We start from the raw sequence: 23984 nt of genomic DNA, 5'->3' as shown, positions 1-23984 counted from the left end.
AGACTGGCTGATTGCCTTGGATGGGCCCCTGAATTCAAGTGCTCTAGTGATCTTATGGAATTATTCCAGAACAGTAAACACCATGCACCCAGGTGGTCTGTTGTGCTTCGTAGAATCATCAAAACTGTGAATGAATGTGTGCTCAGAAAACCCATTGGTTAGAAAAGCATACCATTCCCTGGGATTGGCTGTTCCTGCTTTCCATCATCCTTTGTTAGAGGGGGTAATATGGGAATGCTGTTCCAGAGGTTCCGATGCCCCTGTAGTGAATACCACAAGACAGCTGCTGCTGTATCTGAAAGGTCTGGCTAGGTCCTCCACCCGCAGCATCCTAGATCACCACAGGTGTGGCCTCGTGAAGACAGGACATCTAGGTGTCGAGAACCCACTTTCCTGCTGCATTGTGTAGGGAGCCGGACAGGCCTTTTATTCCACTGGGCATTTCTCTCGTGGCTCGTGCCCTTGGAGGCCAGTTTTGAAAGCCCAGGGCCGCTTCTGGTGCCTTTGTCCCTTTCCCCAGCTTCCACAACTGCAGCAGGCATGGGGAGGTTTCAAAGGAGAAAGAGAGGAAGGGATCAGAGAGGGATCAGAGAGGGAGGAGAGAGGGAGGAGAGACTGTCCCATTTTTTCCCTGCAACCTGAAAAGGACCCCCATAATTTTGCTGCATTTCTCACCTTCTGAGCAACTAACCAGCAGCTGGTTCCCACACATTGAACCGCTCAACATTACTTCTTTGGGTTTTGCCTCTCCTGCTATCTATAGAATCCCTGTGCCCTCAAGTTGAATGCACCTTTTTCACTGGACTGGGTACTAGGGTGCTCTTATACCCCTTTCAGACTTCCAAAAACATAGGGATTGACTTTGAGTTTGGCGAAGACGGCACTCCATTGCAATCGTGATGGAGTTCCCCCTCCACCAAACTCATACTCCTTCCACCCAGTTTTAGGGCAGACTGAAATGATGCTGACTGCGACACGTACTCCGGCTCTATCACCAACATACTTCTTTGACGGCCCAATGGAATGCAGGCCATCGGAGGGTAGCCATGCGACCACCTGCTTCATTTAAACTGGCTGAACAGATGGCTTTGTGTTTTGTTTTTTTGCTTTCCGTCACTGCCAGGTACAACCTGCAGGTGAGGGACAATGACGACCATTCAGTTTTCAAAAGCAAAGTCCATCTTTGTGAGTTTGCTTTTGAATAATTAAACACTGTGCAAAAGTATGACAAATGTCCATTCTGTTTGATGGAGCCATCAGTCAAACCTTTACAACATTGACAGGAACCGTAATGACAGCGATTCCTGTCAATGATAAGAGTCATCCATGAGGCGTGTCCGGCAATGCAAGATTTGGCAGAAGGGGATCCTTTGGGATGACAGGGGAAATGTCCTCTTCCATCCCGACAGAGTACCCTCTGACCACTAAACCCTAAATCAACCCCTTAGCCACTTCTGTAAAACGTGACTCGGATTCACCATTTACTTCAGAGACACTATATTCTACAACAATGTTTCCACTCTCACTGCTGTGTCCTAAGAAAGGGAAAAAGAGTGAAAAGATGTGAAGTGCACGTAGGGCTTCACGGTTGAGTTGAATGTTAGTTTCTGAAAGTTTCACTAACTTTTGCCTCCACAAAGAATGATGTCGACTGCTGCTTGCCTTTGACCACACAGTAACATGCACGCCCCCACTAAAGCAGCCTATCAAATTCCCAGTGATTAAAAAGTGTTGGCCCAAGCACTTTCATTCATTACTTTTTGTTGTGAAGCTGTGAACAAGATCAAAGGAACCCGTGCCAAAGGGTGCTATTGACTTACCGTTCAATTCCTCTACGCATGAGCCTTGTTAAGTCATTAAGACTTTCATAATTACTATGAAAGCAAACAAGAAAATCGATTTGTTCCAGCAAGGTCAGTCCTTCCCTCCGCACCCATCTACCTTAAGGCGTGGGATAAGAAGAATATGTGCCCGGTCGCTTCAGGCGAGGAGTCGTCTTTGGTACCAGGTCTGGGAGTGGACCTTTGTACGAGCTTCAGGTCAGGATCCATCTCAAAGCCAGCTTCCAGTGAGGACCCTTCATGTGTCTGTGTAGGGGGAGCATCCCTGTTTTCATCAGCTACAACTGAGGGACCTCCTGAACAAGTGCTTTTCAAAAAACTAGTTTCCAAAGAGGAGTCTTCGTAAAATTGACCCGAGTGAGGAGCCTTCACTGGATCTTCTCCAGGTGAAGATCAGTTGCTGTGAGGGATCTTCTGAATACTGACTCCAAGATTGGTTTTACAAGCTCTGGATGGGGTGTTTTCTAAGTGTCAGCTCAGACCAAGGATCCTCCTCTTTACCAGCTAAAGGCGAAGAACTTTGCATCGTTCTGGCGGAGGATACAGCTCCAGGTGAGACAACCTATCCATTGCAGTGCGGGTGTTGTGGGATTGCAGAACTTCACTTTCATACATGCCCTGGAGTGCCAGGAAAATGGGCAACTTTCATTAGATTTTCATGAGTTCTTTAAAACAATCGAGGAAGAGTCTACTAAACTAAGTTTTGCTAAAGAGAAAAAATGCGAAATAACGTTTATGTCTTGTCTGTCTAACAAAACAAGTTACACATCATAAGCTTACTCAGTTGTTTTCCCGAAAATCCCACATGAGAATTTTGTGAGAAAATGCGAAAACTTCGCCAGTCATTTAAAAAAATCATAATTGTGTGGTTGTCGAGTGTACAATTATGAAATATGATCAATTTCACCTGTTGTATTATAAATCCATACACCCCTATACCAGAGAAGGGTGAGGAACCACAACCTACTGTTGTACACATTGCCCAGCTCTGGGTGAGAAAACCTAGCGAGCTCAGAGTGAGCAACTCACTCAAATCCAGATTCCATCTCCCTGAACTTTGGGTGAACACCTCACCCTTCCCCAGGGGAGCGAGGCAGCGCTCTAAAACTGTGTTTAGAGGCAGCCTGCGTGTAGAGCTGTTCCTCAGGCACTGCATGAAGGCGCTACCGGGCGGCTCTTCCCTGGATAGAGGGTCCGTCATCGCTGGATCTGTTGGCCCTTTTTATGGCCAGAATGAAGGGAGCTTGAGAGTTCCATTCTAATGGCTACCTCAGGAGCGGTTGACAGGCACTGCGCTCCCTCAGCCTCACTGCATGCAGCCCAGGAAGAGATCCAGATGTGAGGGTGCGCACTGATGTCTGGGCTGGGACAGAGCTCACGGGCTCATGTGAGCTCCGGTGGAGACAGGATTGGTAGTTAGCTAAAACGACAGATGCAGCATCAGCCCCTGCCCCCTAATCCTCAGTCCTGGCTAATGTACAGTCACAGCTCCTGCAGGCTGTCAGCACAAACAGGTACATCCACTCAGGCAGCCTCTAAGCAGGAGATGCACACATGCATGTGCTCTCGCGTGCCACCAACCCTAGGCAACTGTGCAGGCATCTGCAGAAGCATTGCTGCTGGGACCAGGGCTGACCAGCTGCGGGGTGTCTGCTGAAGTGGGGCTCTGATCCCTGGGAGTTACTTTAGGGACCGCAATGGAGCCCATGAAAACCTAAAATCAATCTCCTGCGCCCACACCCTAACAGCTAGCAGGGAATCTTCTGGGGTCCCAGTGGGCCATCCCTGATGTAGTGACGGGGGCAGGGCGTTTGAGAGGTTAGACCCATGAGAGTGGAGGGATCTATCGCCAAAGCCTTTGTGTGTGGCAAGTTCTGCAGGAAGCAGATTGAGGGATCCCAGCCTCAGGCATATAGAAGGATGGGACTTCCGGAAACTTTGATCAGTAAAAATCCAGGTTTTGTGGGCAATGCACAGGATTCTGAACTGTGTTTGCGGCTTTATCATCTAGCGCAGGGCCCATAAAAACATACGAGAGGCTTAGACGCAATGTGTGTCATGGCTCAGAGTCCAGTGTAGATGGCATAGTAGAAGTCCAGGCTGGACTTTGGCACCGTAGGGGTATGTACAATCTAGTGTAGGTGAGTAGAAATCCCTCTAACAAGCATAGATGGTGGAAGGCAGTTTGATCCCACTGTTGAACCTCGAAATAATGGGGAGTGTGGAATCAATGAGCCCTTGGTTGTACACATTTTCAAAGGGCTGAAGGGAAGGGGCAAAAGGAGGTCCCCTCATCAAACTGGAGGTCACGTGTGTCATTTCAACCCAGAACCAAAGCCGCTCTAAAGTGTTGTGTTGTGTGTCGATTTAGATACCGTATATAGGTTTCCCGATTTATGTCCTTATATAGGCACAATTCGCATTGCCCATATTTAGACATAGAAATCCTACCCTTATTTAGGCATTATCCATGCTACCCAAATACAGGCATGGCCACCTACATCCGTTCATCCACGTCACAACGAATTCTTGGAAAACCAGACTCTTAAGCCTTTAGGACTTCCCCTTGCTTGGATATTGATTTCTCCAAGAACTCATTTATTATGCATAAACATCTATTCCTGAGGTGTTCATTCATGACGTTCTTCTGCCCGACTTTTACGTCAATACTGGCATTCCTAAACACCTTCAAGGTATAAATATACCTTCACTTACCATGGCAAACCACGGATCGGCTGCCTACTTGCACGACGCGGCTAGCCACGGCAAGTTCGGAAGGAAGTCAAGTCCCCGCCTGACGCACTGACCAGACGCTGTCATCTTCCTCGCAGAGAATCCAGCTCCAGTGTTTCTGACTCCCCTTGCGGGGTGTTAGAGATCAAGACTCGGAAAGAGATTCCAAACTCACTCATTCTAAGGTATGGAGCGGACTAGAACCTAGAGGAACTTTTGGCAAATCTTGGCAACTATAGCTAAACTAGACTATAGACAAACAGCACCTACTTCTTTACCTCGTACTACACTTAGGTTAGGTACACTGGGGTAGAACTAGCTAGAAGCATCAGATGAGTATTAACATTTTAGCCTGTGTTATTTATGTATGTATTTTATGAATATCTGTCATAGCTATACACCATGCTATTGCAGTATTATTTTATCTTACTGCTAACGCTGTACACATTTTACTTCGCATTCTGTATTACGATTGTAGCAGTTCATATCTCTTGCACGAGAAATAGGACTGTTCAATAAACCCTTTTTATTGAAACACCCATCTATCAATTTCTGTGTAACTCTGTAGAAACGAAGCATGCACGATTGACTGAGTTAAACTGTTATCTATTGTTTCCACGATTCTGAGATTTTTCCGATTCTAAGGGAAACAAAGTTGTCATGTTTATGCGGTTGTCAGAAACTAATTCCTTCTTGTTTATTCGAGAAGTTTCTAGTGACCTCTGAGTTAGCTGGCACACACAAGTAATTAGGTTTAATGTACTCGATAGAGACATACTGACCTCAGTCCTATGTCAAAGCTATAGTGTATATTATTCCAATGAGCAGGGCCTATCAGGAATATAGGAACTACACTACAGTTGGACAGAGCTTGTTTTGAATCGAAGTGTCTTAGGTCAGTCTGACTATGGCATCCAATGTTGTAAGACTAAATGACCGGGACTCCGGGGCCATGCATACCTTAAGAGGCTGTGAAGCTGACTAGCCCCTGTGATGCCTACGGCTGTTAGAGGCTGTGTTCGAAACGAGGTGTCGAGCTTGACCTGGTGTCCCGAATGATGCAAACTATTAATAATAATAAAACCTTTATTGAGACATCTTCGTCCATATAACACTATTACATTTTTGAAATATCTAAAACACTTAAAATCAATACAATATTTAGACCAATAAAGGAATGAAAAATACATAATGTTATAAGCCTTGTGCCTTCTTACAAACATTTTAAAGTTCAACTTCTAGGCGAACACTTTCAGATTCTAGTCGAAATAAGTAATTGGAAGCAGAGATTATGGGCCAGATGTACGATGCTTTTTAGCGTGCGCAAACGATTATTAGACCCGTTTGCGCACACTTAAAAGTATGGGCCCCTGTACAAACAGTGTTTTGCGACTCGCAAATAAATTGCGACTCGCAAAATATTGTTTTGTGATTCGCTATTAGGAAGGGGCATTCCCTTCCTAATAGCGACCGCAAAGCCATGTACCAATGTTTTACGAACGCAAAACACTCACAATTTGCCACCTACTTTAAGTAGGTGGTAACGCATTCGCAAATGGGAAGGGGTCCACAGAGACTTCTTCCCCTTTACAAATGCATGCAATATTATTTTTTAAGTGCAGGCAGTAGTCCCAGGGACCACTACCTGCCCTTAAAAAAAAGAATGTTTCTGTTTTTTTTGTTTTAATGCATTCCGTTTTCCTTTAAGGAAAACGGGCTGCATTTAAAAAAAAAAAGTTGCTTTATTTAAAAGCCGTTTTAGACATGGTGGTCTGCTGAGCCCAGCAGGCCACCATCCCTGGGAGGGCCTGTAATTCCCAATGGGCTCGCAATTTGTGACCCCACTGGGAATCGCAATTTGCGAGGCGCTATTTGGCAGGTCGTACATCTGACCCAAAGATTCGCAAACCTGCCTTCTTCAGTAGCTGCTTTTAAATGCCTCTTCCTTACCTTCATTACTCCTGCACACATTTACATCAAATGTAGCAATTCATTCTGACCCCTCCTCTGAGAATTACACCCACAACAGGAATGTGTAGGTAACCCAATAAATTTCTGATCATCTGATGAATGCTGCTAAACCACCCGAAGATCTGAGGGCGCGTCGACTGAGCCTCAAAGCAGGTACTTCAACCCTAAGATCAACCAGGGTGACTTCTGTCTCTCATTAACAGTGGGAGCTAGAGGGGACAATGAGCTCCCTCTGATGATCTCAACCATTCTTTGATCTACTTCTCTGGGGAGACGTGTGGGAGCTGCAACTACCCCAGTCTGCAAGACGTCTGGTTGCTCACTTCTTTCTCGCCTTCCTAATAGTTTGTCTTTTTCAGAGTGCTCCCTCTCAAATTCTTCTTATGTGAGTGAGGAAAGTATTGCTCGAGAGATCATCTTGGGTAGCCATCCTGAACCTGCCAGACACCCAGAACACTGCCATCCAGTCTCCGCCTCCTCTCATCTCGAGGTTGCAGATTGCCAAGTGGCCTGAACATCAACCATATACTTATACCACCGTCCACAACTTCAGGGCTAGCCATGCACCCTCTGCGTCCACACCACTCTATTGCATCAGGAATGTCAACATATCGTTTGCCTGAACGTTTACCTGGCGCCCTCCTCAAAAGCTGATTATCCAGAAGCAAAAACACTGCTATTTCATCACCATAACGTAAACCACCTCATTGTACAACGATCCTCCATTAGAGGAAGAGCTCTTCTACTGGCCCAACATCCTTTCCCCACAGAGCCGGCTTTAGGGCTGTGCGACTGGTGCAGCTGCACTAGGCCCTGACCTGGAGGGGGCCACTGACCTCAGGGGTGGGCCCTGTGTTTAGCAATAACTTAAGATTTAAAAGCGCCTGCTGCAGAGTTCCTTAATCATCCGGCTTTCAGGCAGCAATACAAATGTCAAGATAACTCTTGAGATGAATGTTCCTGCTAGAGAGAGACATCAGAGTTTTGTCTAGTGGCAGTTTTGACTCATCATAAAGTAGCACAGGGGTTTAATACGCCTGCTGCAAAGAACAGATGGTGTTTTATGTGGATATCTGAGTGGATTAGTAACGCCAGCTTTTACCAGTGCTTTAAAACAAATGAAATGTATGTGAGAGAGGGGCTATGGAGAGACGAGGGGCACTTTTCACCGGTGATAGTGAGGGAATCCGGGGAGGAGATCATGGTGGGGTGGCAAAAAAGATTGCAGCACAAGGCGCCACCAGCGCTAAAGCCTGTTTCCACATCACTAAAGTCCTCGGTAAGTATCCTGGAAGGACATCTGCCAGTTGCTGTTCTTTCTGCTCGGGATTCTACAAAGTGCCTCGTGGCAGCCATGAGGCTGATGTTCTTTGAGAGTGCTGAAGTGTAAATACTCACTGCGGATTGGAGAGAGAAGGAGTACACCTGACTTCCTCCAAGAGGTTATTTGGAGAGGTCGTACTCTACACTGCAAATTTGTTTAAAAATCGGTTGTGAAACGAGCATTTAAAGCACAATTTGTACTTACATTTGTTAAAATAACATAAGTTGTCAAAGCGCAATGGAAATATTCCTGTACCTTCATGTTGTGACAATGGACTTTAGGGGGATGTTTTCTAGTTGTGGCAGTAGGGCAATTTAGAGCACACTTTTCACATATTTTTTACTATGCAGCAAATTTGAGTTTGGTGCCATACACCCATGTATAATTGTCTTCAGATGCTCACATGTACATTTCCGCACATGAATCAATTCTGTCTTGCATTCCCATGTATCACCATCTCATGTCATGGATGTTCAAAAAATGCCCGGAATTACCACCTTTGTGCCAGGGCCCAGCATTAAACCAGTGAAGGGCAACCACCATGCCATGGATGCTCATCATTTGTCAATAATTGCGGGTGTTATTTATTTTAATTTTATTTTATTTGAAAAGTTTTATAAAGCGAGAACAAGACCCTTATGGATATCAGAGCGCTGTACAGCTGGCGCAAAAGCACAAATAAAACACAATTGAACAAACAGTGTAGTTAAACCCCCATACTGTCAAACAGAGGGGGAAAAACAATCAAGGTTAGGAGTTGGGGAGTTGGCCCGATCCGTACCTAATCAGACAAGAATACAATAAGTCGAAACAACGTTGTAAAATAAGAATCAGTTGCCCAAGATCAAGATACCAATTAACAGACAAGACCAGAATACAATAAATCGAAACAACAGTGTAAAATAGGAATCAAATTTGTAGACCTGGCAAGAGAACAAGTTGATGCTGTTAGTGTTCACTCAAGAATAGCCGTTTGACATGTTTCTTGAAAGATGCAGTGGAAGAACTGGATCTGATTTCGGAAGGCAGAGTGTTCCAAATTCTTGGAGCAAGACCTGTGAAAGTACAACTGTAAGATCTTTTCTTTTTGAATTTGGGAGGTTCCAAAAGTAGGGTGGACGTACTTCTTAAGTTCCGACATGAGCCTGATAGTTCAAGCTTAGTTGCCAAGTAAGCTGGGGTGTTGTAGTGTAAAGCTTTTTGTGTCAAGCAAACTATCTTGAAGCATATCCTAGCTTCGATAGATAGCCAACTTAGTTGCAAAAGGTCGGGGGAGATGTGTCCATGCTTTCTGGAGCCAGTGATGAGCCTGGCCGATGCGTTTAGAGTAGCTCTGAGTGGGGCCAAGCTAGCTTTGGGAAGCACAGCAAGGGTCACCAAGACATATTCCAGTTGAGAGATAACCAGGGATTGTACAGCAGGACTGATGTCTTCATGGGGAAGGAAAGGCTTGATGTTCTTAAGGGTGTTGAGTTGAAAGTTGGCTCCCCCAGTAGTTGCACTGATGTGCGCTTGCATGTTTAGGTATTTGTCCACAGTAATGCCGAACGATTTAGCAGTGTCAACCACATGAGGGGTGCAATTAAGAGCAGTGAGTTGTTTAACCCAGTCCAGGATAGGTGCAGAGTGGTTGGGGGGAGTAATCAGAAGGAATTCAGTTTTGAGAGTATTTAACAAAAGATTTGAGAGAGCATCATTTAGCATTTGTATGTCCTCTTGAGAGGAGATCTTCAAGTACAGTTGCGTGTCATCCGCATACATGTGGTACTGAATGTTACAATGGTTCAGAATGATGGTAAGTGGTTCCCTAAAAAGGTTGAAAAGAGTGAGTGAGAGTGCAGATCCTTGAGGAACTTCAATCGTAACAGAGCTACTGGCTGCAAGGGAGTGGTTAACTCTGATTCTTTGTGTGCAGTTATGTAAGAAAGAGGCAAACCAATTTAGGACTGGGCCCGTGAGACCCATCCTATGTTGAAGAAGAGCAATCAAGTTTTCATGTTTGATGGTATCAAATGCTAAGGACAGGTCAAAAAGGATCAGGAGACAAGGGACATTTTAATCAAGGAATCTCAAGGGGTCATCAACAATGTGCGTTAGTGCTGTTTCAGTACTGTGCCCTGCTCTGAAACCCGAATGGTAGGGGTCAAAGAGTTGAAATTTCTCTATGTGCTTGCATAACTGTGAGTGGACACATTTCTCGAGCAATTTAGTCATGATGCTGGTGATAGGACGGAAGTTGTTAGAATCAGATAAGTCAGAGTTGGGCTTCTTAGGGATGGGAGTAACTTGCCCCGTCTTGAGGCATTCAGGTACCCTTCCCTGTAAGAGAGATTCATGAATGATCCAGGACCACAGGGGGAGAATGGCGGAATTGAGATCCTTAAAATACTTAGCAGGAAGTGGATCGCTGAAGTAGTTGGAAGGTTGGATGGTTTAAGGGACGCCATGTTATGGAGCAGCTGCGTGACATCTGGAAGGAGAAAGGAATTCCAAGAGGTGTCGTTTTTGAGAGAACAACCAATGGGTAAGGACAACGCAGAAGGTCCTGTCAACTAAACTGATGATGCAGTGAGGTTCAGAGGCCGCAAAATGGGAGTGTCAGATATCAGCTCCAGTTCGATTTTCCTTGATTTTTCAGAGAAGTGCTCTGAGAAGTCCACTTGCTTGATGATTTCAAAGAACTGCTTGGGTCTACTCAAAGCGCCATCCAGCTGAGCCCTGAAGTGGTCTGTTTTAGCAATGCGGGTGTGTTTGTTGTAAATACTTCTCGCCTTCCTTAGCTGAATGAGGCTTGTGGTGGAAGGTGTGTTTCTCTAAAGTCTCTCTGGGAGTCTGAGATTGCGTCTCTCATCATTTAAGGCACCATTAAACCAAGGTTTGGATTGTTTGACTTGAATCCTTTTGAGTTGGCTCAGTGCCATAGTATCAAAAATGTTAACCATAGTGTTAATGTAGTGATCAGAAAGATCGTCAAGGTTGGTCATGTTAGGAGGGGGCTGAAGCCTATCTTTGGTGATAGATGTTAGAACATTGATGTTGATGTCTCTCAAATTGCGAGTCAGTTGTTTAGCTTTAAGAGGTTGGCCCTGTCTGAACATGACCTTTTCCAGGATGTGGAAGGAAATTTGATGATGATCTGACCAGTCACTGGGTAGGATGTCACCCAGTTGTATGCTATTGCCTTTGGTAATGATAAGTTCGGGAGTGACGCCCTTGTTATGAGTAGGTCCCTTACAGAGTTGAGAGAAGTTAAAGGTTAATTTGGGTCATTCCAGTGGAGGGTAAAGTCTCCGAGGAATATATGGCAGAGTTGGTCCAAACTTAAGCTAATACCAGGGCCAGTATTATTCTAAAGGTGAGCAATGAACACTATCATGGCATGGATGGTCACAATATGCCATGTATCATCATGATTATGCCAAGAATTACCACTTGTGTGTCATGATCAATGTACAATGGGTAGATAAAAAGATACCCACCAAATGCTAAGAATTGGCACTTTAATACCAGGACCAGTGTTATACCATGCATTGATACCATGATGTCATGGATGCCACAATATGCTAAGAATTACAACCATTATGCCAGGACCAGCATTATACCTGTTGCATTTGCAAAACATATTTGTCCTAACATGCACATTCACACACACTAACATATAGAAAAACAGTAACATCATAGAAACAGAGGCACTCACTCGTAGACACAAAGCAGTATCACCTGAATTTTTTTTTAATACTTTCCTTATCTCATCGTCATTTTCCTTAGCTCTCTTCATCCTGGGTCTCATCCCTGTCGCTTGGCAGATCTGTAGTCACAGGGTGATCTAAGCAGTCCCTGGCAGAACATAGATGATACACTGGGGTTCCTATTGTGTTCATGAAGCTGCACCAGAATAAGGGATAAGGGAAACCGAAAAATGAGTCTTCCCTAAAAAGGACAGGAGCTCTTACTCACCAAAGTGACATGGTTCATCACTGGCTCCTTCCTCACAATGTTGACATCCAGGTACACATGGTGAACCTCCCTCCCCACCCGCCCCTGTGGAGCTCTTTGAGGCCAGGAGTTTTTTTCTTTTTTATGCCCAATGTCGAGAAGAAAGACCAACTTAAAAATGTGTATGGAAGTGGAAAATGCCAAAGTATTAGTATTTTTTTTTATTACTCCTTCTCTGTCATATGGCTAAAACGCTTTGCTAGATGGACTGTGTTGTCAGCATGTTTCTGCCCTCTCAATAAAGGGTAATAGGACTCTGGGGTATTTGTCAGAAAAAGAAAGTGCTCCTCTCATAATACCTGTCACTTCCCTATTATTCAGTTAGTTACAGGGGCGTGTCCTCAGTTTGAGCGGAGGAGCGTCGCCTCACTAAGAAAAGCCCAAGGAAAAAAAGCTGAAAAACAAAATGGTAATAAAGTTTATTTATTAGCATTTCATTTTTTAGCAACCCGTCCCAAACTAAATGTCAGGGCAGGGCCAGTGCTACAGAGTGGCAGCAGCAGGGAGCTATGCGCTTTAAAATGTGCATGTCCCTTTAGTCGGCCATCTTGCAATGATCAGCCAGACATGCGCATTTTAAAGTTCTCCAACCCAGCTGTCTTAGACAGCTGAGTTAGAGAAAGCGCAGGTCTCCAGTGCTCTTAGGAGCGTTGAGTGAGGCCACTCCCTCCAATCATGGCGCTGCTCTCATGCTGGTGAGAGCAGCACCAGGATTGGTTAGGAGAGTTTTCTGGGTCCAGCATTGGAGCCTGCCAGCAGACCGAAGGAGGATATCGCATTGCATTGTGGAGGAAGGTAAGTCTTTTTTATTTTAGTTTTTTACCTTGACACCCGCCACCCCACCCACCGTAAATGGTAGCCGCTACTGGTCAGTCAGTTCACAGGTTGTGTGAGAGAAGAAGAAACCTGTTGGTGTATCCCAAAACACTGTCCTTCTGACCAATATTTGGCATACAAAGGGCCACCTGGCTGTGACATTTGTCTCAAATTGCACCTGAAAGGCTGATCTCCTTGTCCGTTCATCACTGGTCCAGCCGAACAGTCAAATCACCATCGGAACAGCTCAAGGCCTGACTGCAGGCAATGTGCTGTTAACTTTACTGCTAGTGTAATCCAGGGACTTCTAATGGTTTAAAACTTTTGATATACAGCACTCTGGTGGAGAGCCTTGGTTTGTTCTTTTCCTTTCTCTAACAGAGCATTCTCTACCAGTGCTATGAACTACACAGACTGTGCATAATAGGAAGGCAAAGAGGGAACTGTTGGCTCATCAAACATGTGCATATTTTGATCCACTGTCTAAAGCCCTGGAACCAGTTTGGAGTGGTTCCCTTATAAATGTCCTATTTCTGACTTAGTGCAGTGACAGCCTTTGTGCAAGGTGATGAATATCACTGCAGGTAGTGATGATGCAGGTTCTAAGCAGGAATGTGCCAAAACTCCTGCACAATGAAGTTTGAGGACTATGCCCCTGGCTGTCATTTACCTCCCTGAATTAGCAATTAGGAAAAGTAAAAACATCAGGCCCTGCCTAAAAACTTAATCACTCTTAACAACAAAATCTGCGACTCGCCTACTATTGCCTGCCGTCCAACAAATGACAGTGCTCAGGAAGGACTAATCCTCAATCGCATGTTAAAACTTCTTCATACATTTTCTAAGGGTATCCTTGCATCCAGTCTCCCTCACTTAAGTGCCTGAGTCTCTGCCATACAACTTCAGGAATGCAGGCAAAAAATGACATCTGCTGGAGAGAAGGTATATCCCATCTCAAACCAGGGTCTACCAAAATTGGGTCCCACTAATCAGTCTCTCACAACACAGAGTCATGCTATCATCTACACCAGTGCTCTTAACCTTTTGACGTTCTGGACCACCGCTTAAGCATTACTGGAATCCAGGAAACCCCACTGAATCAGTATTGGAATCCGGGGACCCCAACTGAGTCACTACTGGAAGCTGGTGAGACCAGCTGAAGCAATTTTGATGATTTGATCAACAAAACAATACACAAAAATACAGACCCAAGCATTCATCAAACAAATACATAAACAAGTATGTTATTTAATTCACATACAAATATAAAATATTAAAATGTTAATTTTAATTGGAAGGTTGGAGCTTTTCTAAATTCAATTGAGGCCACCCATCGTCCATATTATATTCTGTTTGATGCAATTGCAAATCTCCCGTGAATCAATCAGAGACAGTAGCGGCTGGCAGAGAATGAGAATAGAAGGGCGGGAGGGAGGTGGCAGGTGGGTGCACAAAATAAAATAAAAACACCTCCTTGCCGCGTCTCGAGTCCTCAGTCATCTCTTCTCCGTCGTCCCTTGTCGTCTCTCTGTGGCCGGAACCAGGAAGCACACACGCTCCCTCCCCAAAGCTACTCACAATGCTGCATTGTGATTGGTTAGAGTGCAGTGGCTCAGCGCTCAGAGAATAAGAGGCTAGGCATGTTCCCAACAAGGCTGTGTAATGCAGCCGGTTGGCTGGCCCGAGTGCACCGGCCAAGCAGTCATGCCCATTTTGGAGTGCAGCACCACTCCTCCTCCTGGCGGACATCACTGGAGCCCAGCCCCGCCCTGCCCAACCTAGTTGATACTAAAAATAAAATTATAATAACAGAAATACCGTCTGTTATTATCATCTTAGTTTTGTTGGGGGGACGTTTCTCTGCCTTAGCGGAGGAGCCACCACTGATCTGAGGATACCAACTTAATTTTCAGCCTCCAATTTCAAAATCCTTCAAATTTACAGAACGTTTAAAAACTGTCAGTGTTGCATTTTTCTTCTTTATTTATATATACTTTATTAATCTGTTAATATTATTACATTTTCTAAGCAGTCACAGATCCTGTGAGCTGGTGTCGACAACCCCTCAGAGGTCCCCAGATCACAGGTTAAGAACTGCTGATCTACACCATACATATACGCACTCAACGTATAGACATGTCAGCGTAAGAGTCTGGGTGTTACATCTAAGTGTAAATTTATTTACATGGGACTGGTCCATACTCCCACTAAAACATAAAAAAGGTCTGTTCAGTACTACCAATCGGCAAAAATATTGATGTGCTTCCACAACCTCTTCACGTCAACAACCCAGGACATGAACAGTATTATCCACATGCTTGATGCAGCCTTCCACGTCACAGAACAGTTTCTAGACTTTAGAATCATCATGGATGGCCCTAGCATCAGCGCACACCCTAAATTAGCGTGTCGGCTGGACCAACAAAAATCAGAATACCAGTTTCACATACAGCCCGGTCACACTGGGCACGGGTACATCTGTTTACACAATGCAGGGAACATTCCCATCCCTATGCAAGGTCGCTCCACGGGTCTGCCGGTGTGCGGTAGAGGTAGCGCTGTACAGCTTCAGACCCTCTGAGTCATGGGGGAAAAGGAAATAGAATGCAAAATTGGATGTAAGGTTTTATTTTACACTTTCATATTTTTTAGATGTTAATTTGCACATACTTTTTCTACATATGAATGAAGCATATTTTCAAGACCTTTTTCCTTATTTCTCATTTTAGATTCGATAAGTAACAATAAGCATATAAAAAAATGATTTTTTTTTTGTGGGTTATTTTGTTTATATTAAAAAGGCTTAAATGCTTTGTTTCATAGTGAAAATCTTCTTAGACTTAATTAAAAAAGGTATACATTTTAATTATTAACTATTTAAGCAATAACTGTTTTCAGTTTGCACCCCTACGGCAAAAAACGCTTCAACACCCTAGCAGGGGTAGCAAGCGCTATAAAACTTCAAACCTTTTCCCTTCTTCTATCCCTCCACTATCCTTCTGAATCCAAATAACTGACTAACATATCGAACACTCAAATTACGTTCTTTTTTCACTATACTAATTCACCACTAATCCTTTATGGGTTCGGGAGTAGTGTGCTACTCGCCAAAAAAGCACTTTAACGCCTCGTCAGAGGTAGTAAGCGCTATATAAATGCAATTACAACACAATTACAATACAAGCAAATGCTTTTATATATTAGGTTGTTCTGTTGTATGTTCATTCTAAGAAGAAAAGAATGAAAACTGCTGTCTATAATGTATACACTGGGTATGCAATAATCGATGCATCATGATAGGTCTCTACTGATCAATATAATCCACACTTCTAAGGTGGTGCTCTATTACATTATTTTTAATCTGAAATTAGACAAATGCCTGTTGTTTGTACTGCAGGTCTGCAACCCCTGGGATAAAGGGATAGCCAGAGCATGGCTGATCAGCTGCCTGAGCAGAGGAAGCGCCCAAGCCTGAGCAGTGATAGAACCACCCTGATAGAGAAGATTCGATATGAGAAATCCTGGCTGCACCGGCACTGCTCGTCTGTGGCCATGAGAGACAAGCAAGCGAAGAAGTCTGGGCAACTCTTCTCAGGGCTGCTGGGGATGAATGTGGTGTTCCTGGGCAGCGCCCTCATCAGCAGCATGATCTTCAACAAAGTGGCCATCACGAAGTTCGACGTCAAGATCTTCCTCAGCCTCCTCATGGTGCTGTCCAGCTGCTGGCTGCTTTACTACATGTTTGGCACATCCCGCAAGCCCCACGCTGTTCTCTACAGGGATGCCCATGCTGGTGCGCTCTGGCTCCGTGGTGAGTCCTGGGGATGGGTCCATTCCCAGCAATCATATCTTCTGCTTATTGCGCATTTTGTAGAACAATGTATAAAAGGCTTACCCACATTCTCTTACCCGACCACTACATCGCAAGGTAGCTCTAGGTAAACAGATGTAGAGTTAAAAATTGTACATATGCATTTTGTTTGAAGATTTTGTGGTAGATGAAGTAGTAGACGCAATATTTTTGTAAGTCAATGTTGTTGACTAGTAGCACCTCAATGTGTGACCCACAGAGGGGAAGCAGGCTCGTTCACAACTGAAGCTAGGTCTCATTTAGTCCCGGCGACCCAACAAGCGGCACTACCTCCACAACCCCAGCTGCAGTTTGGCTGCCGTATTTAAGCCACTTTGCCTGGTTTCAGAGGATTTTGCACCAAAGGTACCTCAACTGACACAGTAGAAGCACCTTTTTTGTGAAATTGCACTTTTCCGATCCCCCTGCTGGACCAGCTTTTTCTTTTTATATATTCCAAAGCCAGCCCCCCAAAGCATGGGGTTGGTTTTGAAAAATAAAATACAGTGGCTAGGGGAGTGGGAGTGGTGGTTAGATGGGGATGGGGGTTTGCACACGTGCTTTTTCATTCCTAGTGGAAATGGTCGACTGGCCCCAGGCAGGATCAAACACTGTGGATCTGGCATCGGTGTTCGTTCCCTAAATGATGTTTTCTGATTCCATTCCTGGGACGTGGTTTGCGAAGGCAGGACCACCACTGGTTCTCTGCCATGTGAAACACGGCGCTTCCCCGAAGTGGGAGAGCTGCGGTTGAGTTGAGGGGACGCCCGCCATTTTGTGTCAAATGTCCCATTACTGTCTAACTCTAAACTAAGCCTACAGCCTTCTGCTTGCCGTGCTGCTGTTTCTCAGAATCTCTGCTTGTCTCAAATTTCAAGTATAGCTAATTTTAAAAAAACACACGCGCAGCGGCTTGCATCAGCATTGGCTACTTTGTCCAACCTCAGTATGATTATTGGGCTGATCCAGCGCGGGACCGGAGAAAAAGGAGGAAATCATATATATACACAATTATCCTCCCTGCGTTGCAGACCCAACTTCACACTAGCTCATTCACACATGCAGTCATTGGTGGGGCCCATAACACCAACACTCACACGTCTCTGACTCACGAGTCTGCACACAGGAGGGATGATGATATCGCGCTGGACATGCGGGGGGTACCTTAGAACCTATAGAGAAGAAAAAGTTATTTTACAGAATATACATTAACATTTGCCACATATAGATTCCTAATCCCAAACATCAAGGCACTCCACCCACTTGGTCGACGGACCAATTAGTTGGATTGGTTGATGGTGATTTAGAACCAGCTAAAACACATTTTAAGACTCAGAATCCTTTATTCCCGTTAACGAAAAACCACAAACTCATAATTTCTGTTAATCAATATTTGTTTATCTAAAATTTTGTTGCAGTTAATATTAGCATTTGATTCATCGAAAGTTTTAGAATTTCTAGATCAATTAATTCAAATCACCGGACATTATATTTACCTATTCTTGCTATCTGGATTTTCTCTAATTCATTGGCTCTGCATAATCAAATTAGCCATTAAATTGTCCAAATAAAGCAGGCCAAAGCTCAAAGTCCGAAAGTTCTTTGCTCATTACAGTCCCAAAGATCTCCATAGGACCAGAAATCGTGCAAGACGTCAGGAAATTTGAACAATCCGGAACAACAACAGGAACCCAAGACAACCCAGACTCCTCCCTAATCTACTACTCTTTTTATAATAAATTTCGGGATAACATGAAACATTTTTAGGCGGAGAAAGTCTGTGATTGGCTGATCAAAAACGTCCGATTTTTGTTCATTATGGTTTCTCATGGATTTTGCTGTTTCACTTCCGTAGATGAAATAGTCCTTATGTTACAATGTTTTGGGATTACTTGTATGATCCAATTGTTCATTATAAACCAGTTTTTACTGTCCGTATTTTGGCAGTCCACCAAGATCCTATCCTTGACCGAGGATATGGTGCACAGGGTTTGTCAGGAAGTTCACGGAGCCATCCGAGTCTGCGCAGTAGGTATCGCGCTCACGAGACGGTGGCCACTTCTGAACTCGATTTTCGAACGCCATGTTTTGGTAGGCCCAAATGCTAACTTAAGCGAAACAAACACAAAAGAATAATTAATACAAATAAATGATGATTCTAATGTTATACCCTCACTAATCCCTTTATGTATTAGTATTTTCCTAGCATATAGCAACATTTAAAGCGATAATATTCACCTTTAGGATCCAATCAGGAATGCAAACATCACATAAGCAACATAAATCATGAGATATCTATTACCACATGTACTACTATTAATATGTGTACGTATTGTAATCATTAGTTATTTTGCCATGCAAATAGCAATTTTCCACTTGTAATTTGTGTATGCAAAGGTTGAGTTAGAATAACACACCACACTGTTAGTAAAATTATGATCAGTAAGTTATATAGTTAGTCTTTTCATGCAAAATAGAGGAGGTATACAAAATTTTGTTCTACCTGCTCCATCAATCCCCCGTTTGGTGATTTTTAACATCACCACATTAACTTTAAATTTGGAAAAATTTAGTAAATGGAAATGAATTCAGTTCTCTTAACATTTTGTTAGTTCATAATATTGTTTCACCTGTCTCCTCTTCTCTTGTTTTTCTATACATGTTCTCTTTCCACTCTTCTAATTCTACTTCTTCAAACTCTCTTTCTTTACTTTCTTTCTCTCTTTTCTTTACAGTTTCTCTTTTTATGTTATTTCGTAATTTTCTTCTTTTGCTACATAGACATCCTAATCTTAGAATTAATACTAAAATAATCACACATGTTACTGGAAATAATATCTTACCAATAAAGGTACTACCTAGTTTTAGTAAAAAGTCCTTAATAATAGAAAACCTTTTCCCAATCTTTTCCAAAATACCTTCAGCCTCCATTGGAACAATCTCCTCATGCAAATCAGTTATATTCTTAATATACGTCTTCAAATCTTGACTTTTGTCAGGAATGTAAGTACAACAATGTTGAACTTTCAGCATTCCACAGACTCCACCCTCTTTTGCCAAAATTATATCAAGGGCAAGTCGAATTTGCATTACCATGGCTCGCATGGCAACCATTTCAGTGTTTACCAATAAAAATCCTCCAGCAGTGCTTGTTGACAAGCGATCCACTACTGTTGATAAATTTCTAATTGTATGCGCATTCAGAGATATTCCCACTTCTGGTATCAATGCTCCAAAAATGTCTCCTACAATTTCTGACCAAGATTCTCTTCTTCTACGTGTTAGTTGTCTACCTATCTCATGTGCACCATCTTTTCCTCTTCCCACATGAAATATCTTTGGGAAAACCAGGCCTAGATAACATTTGCCATACCAGTGATCTGGCCATCGATAATCTGCTTAATTCCCGCAGAAAAAATATAATCCAGGAAAAAACAGATCATTTCCTCCTTTAAATCCCCATCCACCCATGATTCTATAAGTATCATGGCAATCACTTGTGCCTACAAAGTAATTATCATATGCAGTTTGATTCCTTCTGATACACAACTTCCCTTTCTAAGGCCAATCTAAAGCCATTTTTGGACTAGCTTCTCCTTTCAAATGTTTCTCTCTTTCAACATCCCAGACTGTCTTTTCTTCTTTTCCCTCATGTACCTTCTTTTGCATTTTCAATCTCCTTTCTTCTACCATATCTAAGAATGTTTTCTCCTCCTTCTTTAAACTACAAGTTAGATTGTTTCTAAATATTGACTCTAATGTTAATTCTTTAGTTTCTAAGAAAAATTCACCTAACACTATAGCAGGTTTTACTTTATTCAGCTTGTTAACTACAAGTATTTGTGAAAATATGTTATCTACATCTGAAAAGTAATATTCTAGTCTCCCTATTTTGTAAAACAAACTTGCTAATACACTACAGGTTATTCCATATATCACAGGGATGTGATGATATGTCACTCCCTCAGATACTGATGCAGGCAACTGCATGCAGACATAACAATTCCTCACATCCATCGTATTCACATATTCGTATAATAATTTTGAAAAAACATTGTTAGAAAAATCAGTTATGGACCTATCTTTATGTAAATAATTTCTATCTATTTTAGTCGAATAAATCTTTTGAATCTTTTCTACATTAGTCTTATTTTCGCTGTGTCCTTCTATTGTTTCTAATGGAGCCTTAAATGAAACCATTAAAGCTAACGCACTCCACAGAAGCTTTAGTAATCCTGTACAACAACAACACATTTTGAACCATCTTCTAAGGAACACACATTTAGATTTTCTACTTTTTGTGTTTGCCATTTTGAAAAAATGATCAGTGTCTTTTGACTTAGCCTCTTCTACTTCACAACTAGTTTTTTCTAATCCAAGGCTCTAAGCACCTACTTGGTTCTTTCAGATTGTGTCTTTTTCGGTAAATTATTGTTTCTTCCTTTAGAGCACTTTTGGTCTCTTCGGTTTGGCATTTGATCGTCTTTTACTTTTCTTTCACAATCTTGATGCAGAATTTCCTGAACATCCGTCTCTTCTCCGATGTCAGACAAGATAACTCTCAGGATTTCCGATTCTCCGTCTTCCTCAACCACTCCTGGTACAGTCACCTCTAGATCCCCTTAGCTGTCTGCCTCTTCTTTTACTTCAGGCAGTGCCACATAAGATCATTCCGGTGACTTATACTTCTGGTTAGGTTTTCTCGTTCTCTTACTTTCTTCTGCTGTTGTTTGTTCCACGTCTTTTGATTTCTCTTGGCTAGACACTTCATTCACCTGTTCAGCTCTAGATGAATTTACTCGTGTCAATCTGTATCTTGATCTCTTTATCTTGTTTGGCCAAATTACATTCCTTGCTGGTCTTTTCAACTTACTTCCTTTTTCATTTCTCTCAGTTCTCCATGCTCTTTTTCTCAGGACTCGACCTTCTGGCACTTCTTCATCACTGTCCTCCGATTCGGTTCCAACTTGACTTTTACTTTCAGTAGTCTTTCTTACCACCACTTCCTTTTTCTTACCTACTTCTGTCCCTCCTCGTGGTTCTTCCACTCAATCTTCCTGCTGACTAACTATCCCTTCTTCTACCTGGATGTGGTTTCCCTACAACTCCTCGGGGGTCTTCCGCAAAACTCTTTCCCTCACTCTCTGTATCTGGTACCTTACCATCTAATTTTGTTATTTCAGGTGGAATTTCTCTCGAATTTTCATTCGGGACTTCTTTATCAAGAATTTATTTGACAGTCTTTTCACTGGTTTTATGTTCACTCTTGTGTGCTTTTACTGGTTCAGTGTCTGATTCTGAGCTGGTGTCAGAAATCTGTAATTTTCTTCTTAAAGGAAGATTCTCTGGTGCAATAACTGGACTTGGTTCTAACTCCCCCCCTTTCAGGAGTTTGTCTTGTTCTTATTTCTTCAGTATCTGATTCAGAACTTGTATCTGATTCTTCAAAGTATTCTCCTTCCTTGTTATCCACTGGATTTGGAATTCACAAGGTGTGACTAGCATGAATCCAGTTCTTTACTCCTGCACATTTTACAGCTGTTGTCGTGATCAGAATCACCTGACATGGTTTTCCCCAACGTGGGACCAAACAGTTTCGTCTTCTGTGCACCTTTATTCTCACCCAGTCTCCTGGGCTCAAATCATGAGCTGGCTTCTTTTCAAGAGTCGTGGCATCCGATCCAACCTGATTGAACACAGAATGAACTGAATCAGCCAACCCCTTGCAATAATCCAACACCAAGTCATCAGATATAGGCAATAGCTTGTTGACTGGTATGAAAACATGTCGCATTGCTCTTCCCATGACAATTTCATGGGGACTCAGACCTGTATTCCTATCTGGAATAGATCTAATAGTCATGAGTACCAGAGGCAAAACATCAGGCCATTTCAAACCTGTGGCTAAACTCATTTTTCCCAGTCTGTTTTTAATGGTACCATTTACTTGTTCCACCACACCAGAAGCCTCTGGGCGATAGGCACAATGTAGTTTCTGTTGTACATTCAATGCTTCGCAAATTAATTTCATGATTTCATTATGGAAATGTTTTCCTCTATCTGACTCAATTGTAACTGTAAAACCAAACGTAGGAATAAACTCTCTCAATAATAGCTTGGCTACTGTAATTCCATCACTGCTTCTTGTTGGGTATGCTTCCACCCATCCGGAGAACAGACAAACCATCACTAGAACATACCTCAACCTGTTACCGGGGGGCATTTCAATGAAGTCAATCTGCATTCTGGTGAAAGGCCCTCCTTCTCGTCCTATCGTTCCCAGACTTACCACTGTTTGTCTTCCAGGATTGAATTGCTGACGTATAAGACATCTTTGACAAAGGCTTTCAGCTACAAGTCTACATTTTGCATTATACCATGACTGTTTGAAAAGTCTGATCATAGCATCTCTTTCTACATGTGCTTGTCCATGATACATCCGTGCCATGGCAGAAACCATGCTATCAGGCATAACTGGTCTTCCATCCCGATAAACCCACACATGATCTGTTTCCCGTGGTGCACATCCTGCTTTTACCCACTGTCTCATCTCCTCATCTCCTGCTTCTTCCTGCAACTGCCTCACTTCTTCCCATGTATTCACAGTGTTAGTAAACAACAAGGGACATGAATTAATGTCTCTTTCTCTTCCCCGATTCACAGACTTCTGATTATGTGCGCAATATTGAGCCATATCGTTGGCAAATTGGTTGCCAGCAGAAATATAGTCATTTGACTTTGAGTGGGCCGTACATTTCGCAACAGCTAATTGCTTAGGCAGCTGTATCGCCTCAAGCAATTTTCCAACCACTTCAGCATTCCTTATAGGAGTTCCACTCGATGTCAAAAACCCTCTTTGGGACCAGATTTGCCCAAAGTCATGCACTAAACCGAAGCCATATTGACTATCGGTTATCACAGTCACTTTCACATTCTTTCCCAACTTGCATGCTCTTGTTAATGCAAAAAGTTCAGCAACCTGGGCTAATTTTTCTCCTTTTAGGCAAGATGCTTCCAATACAGCTGCTACCGTACATACTGCATACGCTGCACTCAGAATTCCCTCATCCGTTCTCAAGCATGATCCATCCACGAACATTACATAGTCACTTTCTGTCAAAGGTACATCTTTTATATCAGGACGTGGTTTGGTACAGAAATCAAGCACTTCCAAACAGTCATGATCCACATCGTCTCTGACTTCCACATTCTCAGTACCAGGCAGTAACGTTGAAGGATTCACATTCAGACATCTCACAAGGCTCACATTCGTTGCACCTAGGATGACTTTCTCATATTTAGTCAGACGACTATGCATCATGAACTGAGTGCGGCTCCTTGTTAAAAGGATTGCCACATCATGAGGTACAAACACTCGTACAGGATATCCCATCACAATTCCTTCACTCTGTTCCAAACTCTTACAAGTGGCTGCTACAGCTTTCAAACAACC

The 23984-nt window shown here is 43.1% G+C and overlaps 1 protein-coding gene across 1 annotated transcript in view; it reads left to right on the top strand.

The window, feature by feature from the left end:
• The first annotated feature begins 1996 nt into the window (after positions 1–1996).
• OTOP3 (otopetrin 3) overlaps positions 1997–23984 on the top strand; it is a 139853-nt gene continuing 117865 nt past the window's right edge. The window contains exons 1-2 of the mRNA XM_085614409.1: positions 1997–2393; positions 16079–16492. Coding sequence (XP_085470535.1) covers positions 16114–16492 — 379 coding nt within the window. The 5' untranslated portion in view covers positions 1997–2393; positions 16079–16113. The remainder of the gene's footprint in view (positions 2394–16078; positions 16493–23984) is intronic.

This window comes from Triturus cristatus, chromosome 7 (genome assembly GCF_964204655.1).
Source record: "Triturus cristatus chromosome 7, aTriCri1.1, whole genome shotgun sequence".
NCBI classification, from domain to species: domain Eukaryota; kingdom Metazoa; phylum Chordata; class Amphibia; order Caudata; family Salamandridae; genus Triturus; species Triturus cristatus.
The sequence above is the reverse complement of the archived record's forward strand: the minus strand, read 5'-3'. Positions and strand labels throughout refer to the sequence as shown.